General features: G+C 46.0%; 1 protein-coding gene across 4 annotated transcripts in view; it reads right to left on the reverse strand.

Moving 5' to 3' along the window:
• KSR2 (kinase suppressor of ras 2) overlaps positions 1-15,657 on the reverse strand; it is a 531,211-nt gene that overhangs the window by 23,407 nt on the left and 492,147 nt on the right. For all 4 annotated transcript variants that reach the window (XM_032241015.1, XM_032241004.1, XM_032241019.1 and 1 more), the window contains exon 15: positions 706-802. In XM_032241015.1, the coding sequence (XP_032096906.1) occupies positions 706-802 (97 nt within the window). The remainder of the gene's footprint in view (positions 1-705; positions 803-15,657) is intronic.

The following is a 15,657-nucleotide window of genomic DNA, read 5'->3' on the forward strand; positions in this document are numbered from 1 at the left end:
TGCAAGGCTAGATACTCAGACCACCTTAACCTACGCTGCTGCAGAAGGCACTGATTCCTAAAGAGATGTTTCATAACTGCTCATTAAGAACACAAAGAAGAGTCTATTGGAGGTCTAGTTCAAGGGCGAACATCTAGAATCATGGTGGTTTCTTTTCTTTTTTTTTTTTTTTTTGCCTTTGTGAGCAGTCACATCTTTTATTTCTTCTTATAGCTCAGCCCTAACACTTTCAAATGAGAAATAAAGGCTTGAGTACAACTGACTAATAAGGCACCTGCCAGAAAACACAGGATGTTCTTGTTTGTTTTAATCCAAAACAACGCCCAACAATTTGCTGCTTCCCTAGCAGCAGTAGAGAGAGATGGTTTGCACTTCTGGGAATTCAAGGACTCAAAGGATGGTGGAGCCAACCAAAAGGACTGAACAACTTATATGTGACCCCCAATCCTTGTGTAGGTCCAAGTACCATGGTGATGAGACACCAGATGGAAACCAAACATTGGTGGATACTCCCTAAAGATCATATCTAGGCTGAATTCTTACACATGGCCTGGCATTTTTCAGGTCAAGTCTAATTTCTTTTCAGTCCAGACTGGTAGTCTGAAACCCAACCGTGAATCTTATGAGCCCGGGGTTGGGGGAGTCTTCTCTGGGGAAACTGGGTCCTTCTGAGATTTAGGTAAGAGGCCTTAGAGTCGACAGTACCTTCACAATTTCTTGAGCAATCTGCCTGGTTTTGTTGACATCTAAGACGATTTTGGCGTCCCTCACAACAGAATAGAGCGTCCGTCCCTTACAGAGGCTGAAAAGCAAAAGGACAAGATAAGTTAATGGCAGTTGTTCAGAAGAGGGTGACCCACAACAGTTACAAGTGACAAATGACTGAGTAGACACGTGGACACACCACTCTTGTGCTTATGAGATAATAAGTCTGGGACTGGACTTTAGATCTGGTTCTGGGATGCAGATCTGGGAGGAAGTTCCTGCAGATTCTTTAGAAACTTGGCCAACATGGCTGACGGATAAGGACATCCGCAGAATCCAGCCTAGTCCAGAAACGGGTTTGCCACATCCAGTCCATCCCAGAGGCTCACAGGTGGAAAGCAACACATAAATCAACAACTCCTGGGTCCTCAGACACCACTCAGACAGCATTCTGTTGGCCATTCATGCCAGCTGCATGCACTTGCCAGGAGTCGGTGTGTGAGGACAGTGACGAACGACCAGCAAAGTGGGGGCTGATGTGTATTAAGTATCATCAGCAAACGATGCAGTCAATTGTTTGGATGGGGATGTGTAAACACCAATAATACCACCCCCAAACAAGATGCCTGTCTAGGTAAAGAGTTTTTCAGACTATTTTCAGCCTCATTGAGTTCATTTCAAGGACCAGTAGTTTAAGATGAACGACAGGATGAAAAACGACATTATGCAGTGAAAGTAACACCTTCTCATTTAGTTGCCTGTATGCTCATCCGTCCTGTTCCTCCGCACTGAGCCCAATTCCCAGCACGCACAGAGCAGTCATCCACAAGTGCTGTCACTGAATGAATGAATTTTAGACTCATCATAGCACTCACAGCCCCTAGCACTGTGACTGGCTCAGAGTATCCAACGTGGGCCAAAGGAAGAATGTCACTATGAAAATTTTCCATCTATATCAAAATCACAGTTTGAATTTTTATCTTTTAACCTACGATGTTATTGCTAAAATACTCCTAGCATTATGCTCATTCATTTGGTATTTACTGAGCCTTTGTTGTGTACGGAGCTTTACTGAGATCGTATTTCCTGTGGTTAAAGCAAGAATGCTGGTATCAGAGGGATCTCAGTTAGAATCCCTGCTCCTTACTTACTGTATGTCTTGAGGTGGGTTACCTTACCTTTGTAGGCCTCAGTTTCCTCATCAATCAAAGGAAATTAATACTTCTTAATCTTGCAGTTGACAATGAGGACTGAATGAGATAAAGAGCTGGATACAGGCCTTGGCACCCAGTGGGAAATATAGCACAGTGGTTAGGAGCATGGGGGTCTAGAGCAGGACTAAGGGGTTAAGATCCTGATCTGTCATTTAGTGGTTGTGTGATCTTGGGAAAGTGCATTAACCTCTCTGAACCTCAGTTTTATTATCTGTAAAATGGGGCCAACAGCTCCTGCCTTTCTGGGTTGTCAGGAGAATCACATGAAACCAGGCATATAAAGGCATAGGCACCTCTCTATGCCTAGTACATTTCTTCATGGTAAATTTCCATGAGATCACTGGCTATTATGAGGTTGTAACTGATCAATAAAATGGTGAATAGATACACATACACTTGTGCAAGTATATAAGTGATATGTCTATACACATATCACAACTGTCTATCTGTCCACCCATCCATATGCTCATCTAAAATGCCACTGATAGCCACCCATGATCTTTGACTAACATTTTTTTCTCCATCTGCTTAAGGTGAGAGTCCCCGAGTAGCTGACTCACAGGGAGGCTGATTCACCTGTCCGAGGAGGTCACCCAGCCAGCTGGCAGGAGGCAGCCGGGAATGAGTCAGGGCTGACCCCGCATCCCCCAGGTTGCTGTCCCGGGCAGGGCGTTTGCTGTGGCTGCTGGAGCAGAGGTGGAGGAAGGGTGGGCAGAGCAGCCAATTACTCCATGTTGACATTTCAATATTTGAGACCGTGGGCGGATTCGCTCCCCTGGATATTTTGTTCCTGAACAGCCACCTACACTTATCACAGGCCAGAGCCCAGAAAATACCCTCCCCACTGCAGACCGCAGAGCACATCACTGCCAACAGGCTCCAAGACTCTCTGGAGTCTCCCGCTCAGGGCAACCGAAGGAAGGGCTCAAGCTTCAGATTTCTACCCCTTGTCTTCATTCCCCCCTTACATCCTCTTTTCCTTCAGCAGCTGCTGAAGTCTTTGCTTCTCTCACTCCCGTATGACCTCAGGAGCTTCTGGAGAAACTACTGCACAAGTTTGGCACAGCTACTAAAATGAAACATACATAAAAATAACCCTGATATGGTTTGGCTCTGTGTCCCCACTCAAATCTCACCTTGAATTGTAATAATCCCCACATATCAAGAGCGGGGCCAGTTTCCCCCATACTGTTCTCCTGGTAGTGAATAGGTCTCATGACTGATGAGACTGAGATCTGATAATTTTATAAAGGAGAGTTCTGGCCAGGTGCAGTGGCTCACACCTGTAATCTGAGCACTTTGGGAGGCCGAGGCAGGCAGATCACCTAAGATCAGGAGTTTGAGACCAGCCTGACCAACATGGTGAAACCCCGTCTTTACTAAAAATACAAAATTAGCCAAGTGTGGTGGCACATGCCTGTAATCCCAGCTACTTGGGAGGCTGAGACAGGAGAATCACTTGAACCCGGGAGGTGGAGGTTGTGGCAAGCCGAGATCATGCCACTGCACTCCAGCCTGGGCAATAAGCATGAAACTCCATCTTAAAAAATAAAAATAAAATAAAAATAAATAAAAAATAAAGGAGGGGTTCCCTGCACAAGCTCTCTTGCCTGCTGCCATGCAAGATGTGCCTTTCTTTTTCCTTTGCTTTCTACAATAATTGTGATGCCTCCCCAGCCATGTGGAACTGTGAGTCCATAAAACCTCTTTTCTTTAGAAATTACCCAGTCTCTGGTAGGTATTTATTAGCAGCGTGAAAACAGACTAATACAAACCATAACCAGGGATTCTTCCTCTAAGTACCCAACAGACATGAATTCTCATATTCACCCCTATACACGCACTAGAATGTTAACAGCGACCTATCCATTGAAATCCCAACCTAGAACCAACCTGCAATGGATCGAATGTTTGTGTCCCAAAATCCATATGTTGAAATCCTAATCCCAATGTGATAGTATTAGGAGGTGGGGCTTTGGAGGCGAATTAAGTCACATTGGCGGAGCCTCATGAAAAGGATTAGTGCTCTTTTAAAACAGACTCCAGCCAGTTCTCTCCCTCTTTCCCTGCCTTATAAGGATACAAGGAGAAGTCAGCAGTCTGAAAGACGGCCCTCCCCAGAAGCTGCCCATGCTAGCACTGGATCTTAGACTTTTTAGCCTTTGGAACTGGGAGAAATAAATTTCTGTTGTTGGTTTTCTTTTTCTTGTTTGTGACAGAGTCTCACTGTGTCACTCAGGCTGGCGTGGAATGTCGCAATCTTGGCTCACTGCAACCTCTGCCTCTCGGGTTCAAGTGATTCTCCTGCCTCAGCCTCCCCAGTAGCTGGGATTACAGGCACCATTTTTGTTGTTTCTAAGTCACCCAGTCTGCAGTACTTTGTCATGGTAGTCCAAACCAAGACACAACCCAAATGTTCGTCAACAGAAAAGTGGATATAATAAGATATATACATATAACAAAATATGTTCATGCCGTGCTATATAAAAATAACCAAACTACTGCTAAGTGCAAAAAACATGGACAAAGCTCATCAACATAATGTTGAGTGAAGGAAATCTGACACCCAAGACTACTCCATTTATATAAACTGCATAAGCAGACGAAACTGACCTATGTCCTGGAAGTCGGCACTGTGATGGCCTTGCGTGTGTGTGTGTGGTGGGCGGGGGTGCTGGAAGGAGCATTATTGGGGTGCCAGGGGAAAGCAGTGTTCTGTGTTTCGATTTGGGTGCTGGTTACATGGATACATACCTAGTGGAAACTCATTGGGCTGTCTTTTTATGATCTGGATACTTCTGCAGGTATTTTATTCTTCCAAAAAATGTTTTTAAAAAGTCATAGCCTGGGCAACATGGCAAGACCCCAATTCTACAAAGGATACACAAAAAAACTAGTTGTGTGTAGTAGCCTGTAGTCCCAATTATTTAGGGGACCGAGGAGGGAGGACCTCTTGAGTTCAGGAGGCAGAGGTTGCCGTGAGTGAAGATTGTACCACCACACTCTAGCCTGGGTGACAGAGTGAGATCCTGTCTCAAAAAAAAAAAAAAGTAATCAGGGAAAGATTTAACAATTAACATATGGTGTTGAAATCTGTAAAAAAACATAAAGCAGCATTGATACCTGAAATATCCTTTTCTAAAGTCTTTACATAGTGAAGAGTATTTGCAGATGGGCAATGTCTACAGAGGAATTTGGGGCTCCAGGCCTGGCTGTGCCCATCTGGGTATTTATCAGGAGCTCAGCTGGAGACAAGTTCAAGATGGAAGCTGAGCTCTAAAGATAAGCAGGTATCAGGCAGGTGTCCAGGATGACAGCTAGGATGGTACCAGCAAGGCAGTCCAAGTGTTCACAGCAACTGCTCCCAGCTTGGAATTCCTCATGACTAATAATGGTGGCCTAAAAGCCACTAGCTGTGTGAGATGTGGGAAAGGGAAGGGAGAAGAGGATGAAGGTTTACTGAGCATGTGCTTGAAATCTATATCACTTCCATGATTCCTTTGAGCAATGCCGCAACCCCTATATATAATAGCAACCCCTATTATATCTATTTATGGGTGAGGATATGGACACCCAGAGAACCAGCTCATGGATGCACAGCCTTGATGGGAACCATTCTCAAACATCTTCCTATCTTCTCCTCTACTGTATGGGTACCCAGTTATCAGACATGATTCTTGAGCCATGAAGTAGGTATCACAGCCGAGGGAACAGAGGAACACAAACTGAGCCCAAAGTCCGACACCAGCATTTGCTACTTGCTGGGTGACCTTCAGAAGTGACTTCAACCTCAGTTTCCATGTCTGTGAAATGGGGACAGCAGCAACAATGCAGGCTGACATGTCTTGGGCACATTCTATGTGCCAGGCGCTAGCCTAAGCATAAGAGCCTTACAAAGTGGGTATTCTTGCTGTTTCTCATTGATCCCCAAGATGCACATCTCTTGTCCTGCAACCATTGACAGATCATAGTTTCATTGGCACTGTATTTCTTTCTTTGTAGCACATAAAGTAAATGGGGAATATTCTTTCCTTTGAGACAGGGTCTCACTATGTTGTCCAGGCTGGTCTCAAGCCCTAGGGCTGAAGTGATCTTCCCGCCTCAGTCTCCCCAAGTGCTGAGATTACAGGCATGAGCCACTGCACCCAGCCTAAATGGTGAATGACCTAATTGAAGATATCTTCAATGATCTAGTGAAGCATGATATCAATCTCATTTTATAGATGACAAAACAGAGGCTCAGAGATTAAGTAGAGCTGGGATGATCTTAATCAAAAATGTAAAAATTGTACATATTTATTGTGTACCACGTTTTGATATATGTATATATGTGGAATGGCTAAACCAAGCTATTTCACATATGCATTATCTCACTTTTTTGTGGTAAGAACACTTAAAATCTACTCTCTCAACAATTTTCAAGTATATAACATATTGTTATTGACTACAATCACCAAAATGTTCAATAGACTTCTTGAACTTATTCCTCCTGTCTAAATGAAATTCTGTGTCCTTTGATCAATGACTCCCCACTCCCTACACTCCCCAGCCTCTGGTAACCACCATTCTACTTTATTTCTATGACTATGACTTTTTAGATTCCACATATAAGTAAGACCATGTGGTATTTGTCTTTTTGTGCCTGGCTTATTTCACTTAGCCTGATGTCCTCCAGGTTCATTCATGTTGTCACACATGATAGGATTTCCTTCTTTTTAACGGCAGAATAATATTCTGTTGCATTTCTATGTCACATTTTCATGACCCATTCATCTGCTGGTGGACTCGGGTCGTTTCCATATCTCGGCTATTGTGAAGAGTGCTACAATGAACCAGGGAGCATAGATCTCTCTTTGACATGTCGACTTCAATTCCTTTGGATAAATACCCAATCGCGCAATTGCAGGAGCTGGGTTTTGAATGCAGGCCACCTGGGTCTGGAGGTTAACCCATCTTGTGCTTCTTAACAACTTCCTCTGAGTCTCTGGCATGTCATAAGTCCTCAGAAAGTGGTAGCTGTAATGTCACTACCCACATCGCCTATGGCAATGAAGATTAACGAGGGCTGCTGGTAGTACAGTCCATCTGGAGGTCCGCAGAAAGTGTTTTAGTGGCTCAATAGTGTATTTCGTACCTCTCTAGCTTCTAGGGCAGTAGGTGGACGTGCTCACGCGCACACGCACACGTACCTCTCAGTATCTCTCTCTACCAAAAATCATCTTTTTCCAAGAAGAGAGGCAAGGCCTGGGAATTCCCCATCTTATCTGCAGGCTACCCCACCTCTCCCAGCCTGGCCTCAGGTGGTTCCTGCAAAGCTGCCCTTTGAGCCCCTATCTCAGGTGACACAGAGAGCCTTTGGCTAAGATGGCACTGTGGGTACAAGATGAAACCAGCCTAAAAAAGGCTTGTCCAAAACAATGAGATAAAACCATCTAGAAGGTTTGTCTCTGAGGGCAGCTGTCCAGACTGCCTCGTTCTGCTAAACAGTGGCTGGGACAGAAGTCTGAACACCTGTGGCAGCTATGTCCTTTCCCTCCTCCAAACTCCTCACCACCAAGCCCAGGTACATGGACCAGGAGCGAATAGTGAGGAGCAGAGGCTTTTTCTGGGAACAGCCACCTCTGAGGACTGATATCCTGGCTCCTAGCCCAGCTCTGTCATCCCAAACCCCCATGGCCTTGGGGCACACTGCATCTCATGGGGGCACAGTCTCTGCCTCTGTAACCAGGAGTGTGGTGAACTGAATAATGACCTCCAAAGATGTCCACATTCAAATCCCTGAAACTGGTGAATATTTACCCTACATGGCAAAAGGGACTTTGTAGATGTGATTGAGTCATACTCTTGAGAGAGATAGATTATCCTGGATTAGCAGGGCGGGTCTGATGAATATAATCACAAGGGTCTTCAAAAGCAAAGACTGAGACAAAAGCAAGAGACAGAGGGAGATTTGGCAGAAGAGGAAGCTGGACAGACGTGATGGGAGAAGGACTCAACCCATCATTGCTGACTTTGAAGACAGAGGAAGGGGCCATAAGCCAAGGAATGCAGGCAGCCTCAAAAAAGCTAGAAAAGGCAAGAAAACGGATTATCCCCTAGAACCTCTAGAAGGAGCACAGCTCTGTCAACATCCTGATTTTAGCTCAATGAGACCCACTTTGAACTTCTGACCTTCAGAACCATGTTCTTGTTGTCTGTTGTTTCAGGCCACTAAGACAGTGGGGCAGTGAGTGCTGCCTTGTGAGCCGGTGTAAGGTTGAGATGAAATCACACAAGTGCTTCGTCCAGTGTCCAGCTAGAGCGTCTATTCCTTCAACAGCTGCTCATATTATCACTAATACGAGTACCATGAATATGATTGCTGATAATCTTCTTCCTGAATGATGACAACTGTTCTTTGTTGTCTCTCTGGCTTTCCAAATTCATTCTCCATCTGGTACTATGAGCAATTGCTTCAAAATGCAAAGTTGACCGGGTCACTCCACTGCTACAAGGACTCCCCAGCACTCTCTAGAGAGAGACCTGAGTCTCCCAGTGCCTGGAGCTGCCATGTAGTCTGGCTCCTACGGATCGTTTTCCCTTTTCTCATATGACTCTCCCCGTCATTCACGGAGTTCTAATCACAGCAGCCCGCCTCCGGCCTTTGCCTCTGTCATTCCCTCAGCCTGCAATGCGTTTCCCACTTGCCTCAAAAGCCTCCCCTGGCCTCTCTGACTAGGTCACTTCCCCCAGTAGGTTCCTGAAGCACTGTGGACTCCTCCTTTGCAACAGCTGTGGTGGTTGTAATTGGACGGGTGTTGCCTGGAGTCTGCGATAATGAACTGTCTCCCCCTCCAGACTAAGCCCTAAGAGGGTAGTGATAGGTTGGGCTGTGTCCCCACCCAAATCTCTACCTGAATTGTGTCTCCCAGAATTCTCATGTGTTGCGGGAGGGACCTAAGGGGAGGTAATTGAATCATGGGGGTGAGTCTTTCCCGTGCTATTCTCGTGATAGTGAATAGGTCTTATGGAATCTGATGGGTTTAGCAGGGGTTTCTGCTTTTGCTTCTTCCTCATTTTCTCTTGCTGCTGTCATGTAAGAAGTGCCTTTTGCTTCCTGCCATGATTCTAAGGCCTCCCCAGCCACGGGGAACTGTAAGTCCAATTAAACCTCTTTTTCTTCCCAGTCTCAGGTATGTCTTTGTCAGCAGCGTGAAAATGGACTAATACAGGCAGGGACTGGGTTTATCTCGTTAATGTTACAGGTGCTGAATGAATGAATGAATGAATGCAGTGCTACAGGCTGCTTCCCACAGCCAGACTTCCCCTTCCAGTATTCCAGGGAGTGAGATCCCCACCATGTTGTGACAACCAACAAAACAAAATAGCTTCTTTGGGGGTCCGAGCCTTCACTTTTCTTTGCTTATCTGTTCATGAACTTGGGTTTGGAGCTCTGAGGGGAGCCTAGTTGAGGGTAACTAATGGTCCATTTAGGATGGGGGTTATTGGGCTTGCAAGCATCCTTCGGCATCAAATGGAATGTCTGTATGCAGAGTGCCTGGGGTCTCCTCTGCCACAGTCCTCGCCACTCTGTAATGTACCACACCTGGTCTCCTTCCTGCATTAACAGCACCTGCCTAGACCCCGTGGGTGTTTAAGCACTAGGCCAATGGTTAACAAACTTGAGCAGGCGCTAGAATCTCCTGGGGAGCTTTGTTAAAACACAGGTGGCCAGAGTTTCTGATTTGCATTTCCAACAAGTTTCCAGATGATGCTGATGCTGGGGGCCGAAGGAACCCCACTTTGAGAACCACTGTTCAAGCCCACTCTCGTTATCCATTAAGTTCAAAATCCACGTTGTGGGTGCCAGAATGGGCGTGGCACAGTGCTCTAGGTGCAGGAGATACTGCATGCATGACAGGCCTAGACCTTAACCCCACAAGCTGAAGGTCCAGTGAAGAAGGAAGGCAATAAACAAGCAAATAGATGAGATTTCAGAGAGGTAGGAGGGCTGTAAAGAGAATGCAGAGGCTTACTAGAGAGAGAATAAATGGCACTGGGAGGATCTTTAGCCAGAGTGCCCAGGGAAAGCCACTCTGGGGAAGTAATCTTTATTCTGAGAGCTGAATGAAGGAAAAAGCCAGCTATGTGGAAATCTGGGGAGAGAACTCCAAGCTGGGGGGAAGAGCCAGTGCAAAGGCCCTGAGGTAGGACAACATGTGGCATGCCTGAGTAACACAGCAAAGGCCATCTGGCTGGGATCCAAAGAGCGTCTATCAGTGGCTGCTATCTACAAGTGTTTACCTTCCAAATAACAGACATAGACAGCTGGATGCAAACAGTCCCTGGCTCTGTCTGTCTTGAGCTTCCAAGGCAGTTGGTTTCAAAGCCAGCTGTTATTTTAAAAAACACTCAACTGTCAGAGGGATTTAAAATCCCTCTGCTGCTCTCTCCCCTTTAAGCATTCTCCACTTCTCAAAACTCAAATCCCACTTAATTGTCCCATGCTCTTTCCCCCTCCCTTGAGCAACTAAATCACATTCCAAGCGACAGGTCGCACACTCCATCAAATTCCAGCCTCCAGCAATCTCTACTTTCCAAGTTGCTCATGAATCTAACACTCAAGATATTAAACCTTGGGACTCTGGGGCTTTATAATAAAAAATGCCAGGTTAGCGTCCTGTAAAAATGGGACATGCCAGAAAGCAAGTGAGAAATGCCAGCTGTCTGCCACCTGCTTAACTCAACGTGTGTCCAGGAAATGAAGAGTTATGGAGTTCCATTAAGTAAGGGGCTGGCTGGGGAAGGCTCACATCCTAGCGAGACAAGAAAGATGACAGTGGCCCGCCAGGCCTCAGGATATGCAAAGACAGAGCCTAGCTGCCCATGAGGGCACTGAGCTTTTGCTAATGCACGCCTCCCTGCCCTCCTCCATCCTCTGATATTGCTGCAAAGCTCAGAGAAGTGGGGAGGGAAAAAGGAAGCGTAGACTCTGCTTCCGTCTTGCTGAATTCTTCTCCCCAGAGCTGAATCTGATTTTGTGAAGTCAAGAGGTCAGAGGCTGACTGCTCTGGGCTCTTCAAAGGCTGATATGTGGGGTTCTGCACATCAGAGGCTGTCACTTCTGTCCCAGACTGCAGGACTGCATGCTGCTGAGTCTCTGAGTGACTTTCTGCCCTCCCTGGTTTAGGCTTCACAGGGAGGGAGTATTCCCAGGCCACAGGCAGCCAACCGAGAGGTGTGAGCCTCCAAACTTGCTCCACGAAGAATTGCAAGGAAATGGTAGCTTGGCATTCCTCTACCTCTTGTCACACTGTGTGGTCCGGCCACTGCCTGGGACCTGCTGTTCTTGACACTGTCCAAGAATATTCTGAGACATGCTCTTCCCCAGTCCTGCATCATATTTTCTTAGCATCTCCTAAGGGTAAGACTGCACATCTCATTCAGTATCCTTCACGTTGCTATCACTCGAGGTCCACCCACTTGTATTTATATGAATTTGCCAGATCAACCAACTCCTATTTATCACTTGACAATAGTTTTTGTTAAATGCACTGCCCTTGAGGGAAAAATCAATGTATTTTAAAGAGAGACTTTCTGTCATTACCTTCTATCATTGCCAGATGGGAAGCTAGAGTCCCTAACCCCAGAGGGGTGTACTAAATACAATGAAAACAAACATGTATTAAAAAACAAAGTGAAATCCTAGTTTGGCTCTGTGGTCTGCCAAAGGCCCTAAGGTTGAAGGCTCCTCTTTTTTGTAAAACAAACAAAAAGTTTAGCAAGTTAGAGTTAGAAAGGTGTCAAACATTAGCACTAAATAGAGACGCTTTCCTTTTTTTAGTTTTTTAGAAGATGGTGTCTCACTCTGCGGCCCAGACTGGAGTGCAGTGGTACAATCTTGCTCACTGAAACCTCTGCCTCCCAGGTTCAAGCGATTCTCCAGCCTCAGCCTCCCAACTAGCTGGGATTACAGGTGGGCACCACCATGCCTGGCTAATATTTGTACTTTTAGCAGACATAGGGTTTCACCATGTTGGCCAGGCTGGTCTTGAACTCCTGACCTCAGGTGATCCACCTGCTTTGGCCTCCCAAAGTGCTAGGATTACAAGCATGAGCCACTGCACCCAGAGACGTTTTCCTTAATGTCACGATGATGGTGTGTGCAGGACAGAAGGGCTGACTCTTTGCTTGAGTGAGCTGACATTCTCATGGGGAGACAATATGCAAATAAAATAATTGCAAATTATATTTAGGGCAATAGAGAAACAAACTAGGTGCTAGATGCTTCCATTAATAGGATCACCAGGGCAGGCATCTCAGGAGAGGCAGCAGGGGCCCCTTCCCACCACATCATGTTATTTCAAGGCAAAGACTCTGCACTGATTTGTGACGACTTCTAATACTCCTTAGCAAATCACACCACACCAGGCAGCAGCATCCTGTTTAGGATGACGACCATCTTTAGAGGGCCTACCAGGGTGCCAGGCACAGAGGCAAAAGGTGTCCGGGCAGCACTTCATTACATGCTTCTCAAAACTCTCTAAAATGGGTACAAACCAGGAGACTGAGGCAATAAGTCAGCCTAGTTAGGAGCATACCCCTTAGAATCAGAACCACCTGAGATAATCTGCCACTTCCTGCCTACGTGATTTTGGGCAAGTTACCTAAAACCTTTGTAACTCACAGTGCTTTGTAAACTCAGGTGGGGGCATACAGTCTGAACCGAATTTATATTCCAAAGGGCTCAGCCTGGCTTTGTAGACTCCCTAGCTGTTATTTTTCAGGGCAGGAAATAAGCATCTTGCCACTTCCATCGTTTGCACAGGTGCCTGTAATCTTTATGTCCAATTTTAATGCCCACGAACTCAGCAGTACTTGCAGGAAATGAGATAAGACGATGATCTCCATTGATGGAGTTTTCTCCTGCAAGGCACTGCCCCGAGAACATCTCACACCATCTCTCCTAGGAGGAGAGACATGATTTACAAATGAAGAAATTCAGGTGCAGGAAGGTAAAAATAACCTGTGCTGGGGTCCCACAGGGAGTAGGCAACAGGGTCACGATTCGAGTCCAGGACTCAAATCTTGACCTCTTTTCAGGATTTCATAAGAACCTTGGGAAAAGGTGACTTAGCAGAGCAGGGCACTCTGGATGTTCAGACAGCCTGACCTCTGAACCCTCATTTCCCCATTGAGCTCAACTGCGACTACCCCAATCCAACTCTAGGCCTTTCCTTCCATCCTCCAAATTCAGGGCAGGGCCATGTTAGTCCTTACGTATTTGCTGCTTCTATTTGGGAATTCCCAGCTGCTACCCAGAGACAAGCAAAGCAGGCTGCAGATGGCTAGAGCTAGAAGGTCTCAGAGCTGCTGGATGCATCCTTATCCATACTGGCCCAGGGGAGGGGCCCAGGAACTGCTCTTGGAATGAGTGCCTGGATAAACAGAGGAATGAATGACTCCTATCAACTGTCTTCTTGGGGATAAGTGTCCTGCATCCCCTGTAGCTGGGGAGGGCTGCATTTCATGCCAAGTGATATTATTTGGCTGTGTCCCCACCCAAACCTCATCTTGAATTGTAGCTCTCATAATCCCCATGTGTTGTGGGAGGAACCCAGTGGGAGACGATCAAATCATGGGGGCAGGTCTTTCCCGTGCCATTCTTGCCATAGTGAATAGGTCTCACGAGATCTGATGGTTTTATAAAGGGGATTTTCCCTGCACAAGTTCTCTTCTCTTGTCTGCCGCCATGTGAGACGTGTCTTTCGCCTTCTGCCATGATTATGAGGCCTCCCCAGCCGTTTGGAACTGTGACTTTACAGTTCTTCCTTTTGTAAATTGCCACTCTCAGGTATGCCTTCATCAGCAATGTGAAAATGGATCAATATGCCAAGATGCACATTTACCTGCTGTCTTAGCACATGAAGTAGACCATGAGCCAAGCCCAGATCAAATTAGTAATGAACTTTGAGCCTCTTCCATTACCACAGAGGCAAAAAGACCAGACATGCCACTGCTCCAGGCCTCTAGGGCTAGACATCAAAGGGTATCAAACCACTGAGATCTTTTTGTTGACTGACCAGAACCACACTTATTTTTCAGCTTAACAGTAGACTGAATTAGTGTTTTAAAAACTGTACACATATATCACCTAATTCATATGCATCAAAAATCCAGGGAGAGGATACCCAGGGTGTTCGCTGAGCTATCTCTGGCTACTAGGATTAGGAGGTTTTATAAGTTGTTTTTTTTTTTTTTTCCCTTGCTGCTTATCTTTCTTTCCTAATTTTTCCTCCAATAAATGCATGTTCCTTTTGTAAACTGAGAAAAAAAAGAAGAAATGGAAAAAGTATCTCTGACTTCTGACTACAGTAAACCAGACACATATGCTTATTCTGTAGACCGTTTGGAAACTATTGAACCGGTGGGGAGCTGAAATGAGAAAGTGGAGTCTGAACCAAATTCATACACCAAGTAGGTCAGCCTTGCTTTAGAGACTTCCTGGCCGTTACTCTGAGAGAAGAGGAAGCATTTTTGCTCCTTCCATCTTTTGCACAGGGTTTAGCCCACTCTGGTCCTCTTTGGAAGTGGGCACACAACAAATGCTTGGTGATTACTGAAAAACCTGATAACACTCTTGGCCCAGGAAAGTTCAATCCCTAATGAGAAAGACAGAGTTTACTGTTTGTTATTTATTTAGGAGTTTTGCTTTTGTTGCTCAGGCTGGAGTGAAATGGTATGATCTTGGCTCACCACAACCTCTGCTTCCTGTGTTCAAGCGATTCTCTTGCCTCAGCCTCCTGAGTAGCTGGGATTACAGGCAGGTACCACCACGCCTGGGCTAATTTTGTATTTTAGTAGAGATGGGGTTTCTCCATGTTGGTCAGGCTGGTCTCAAACTCCAAACCTCAGGTGATCTGCCCACCTCAGCCTCCCAAAGTGCTGGGATTACAGGCATGAGCCACCGTACCCAGGCTTTTTTTTTTTTTTTTTTTTTTTTTTTAATAACTGTGTAGCTGGTAAGACATGAAGGGGCAGGCAGATGCATGGTAGACATAACCTCCACCTCAAATGGCTGTGTTCTTTCCACCACGGGCCCCACAGTTCAAGAGAACACAGGAAGGGAAGCTGAGGACACTGGGAGGAGGGCCTGTGTAAGGCAGTCAGCCAGGGTGGGCATTGCTCCCTTCTGCCATAGGGGCTGAGTCAACCCTGGACCTGTTGGTCAGGTCTGATCCTTGGTGAAAGGAAATGGAAAGATAAGGAAATGGGGAGGGAGGTAAGAGGAAGGAGAGGCTAGGAAGGTATCTGAGCATGGAACCTACCTGGCCATGGTGTAAGACATCACGTGTAGAAGACAGAACAGGTATAGAAATGTCTTGAACTCAGGTTGTAGACTAACGTTAGAAATCACTGGATCTGCTCCTTTCATGGGGGAGATGGAGAAACCAGAAGGCAGAAGGGGATGGAATTTCCCAAGGTTGTGTTTTGAGTGACACAGCCCGGCTGCCACCCGGCTTTGTCTGACGCTAAACCCAACGCTCGTAGCCATAGAGCTATGCTGCCTTCTCAGAATAATAAATGGCATTGTGAACCCTCCCACGAGGACTCTGCTGAAGGTTTTACATAAATTATCTCCACAGGTTGTAATCCTAACCTAACGCCATAATGCAGGTGTTATTCCCATCTAACAGATAAGGAAACTGAGTCTCAAAGAGTTCAGGTCATTTGTCAAGGTCATGCAGCTAAGATATAT

This window comes from Sapajus apella, unplaced genomic scaffold, assembly GCF_009761245.1.
Source record: "Sapajus apella isolate SASKATOON/1434 unplaced genomic scaffold, GSC_monkey_1.0 scaffold2, whole genome shotgun sequence".
NCBI classification, from domain to species: Eukaryota; Metazoa; Chordata; class Mammalia; order Primates; family Cebidae; genus Sapajus; species Sapajus apella.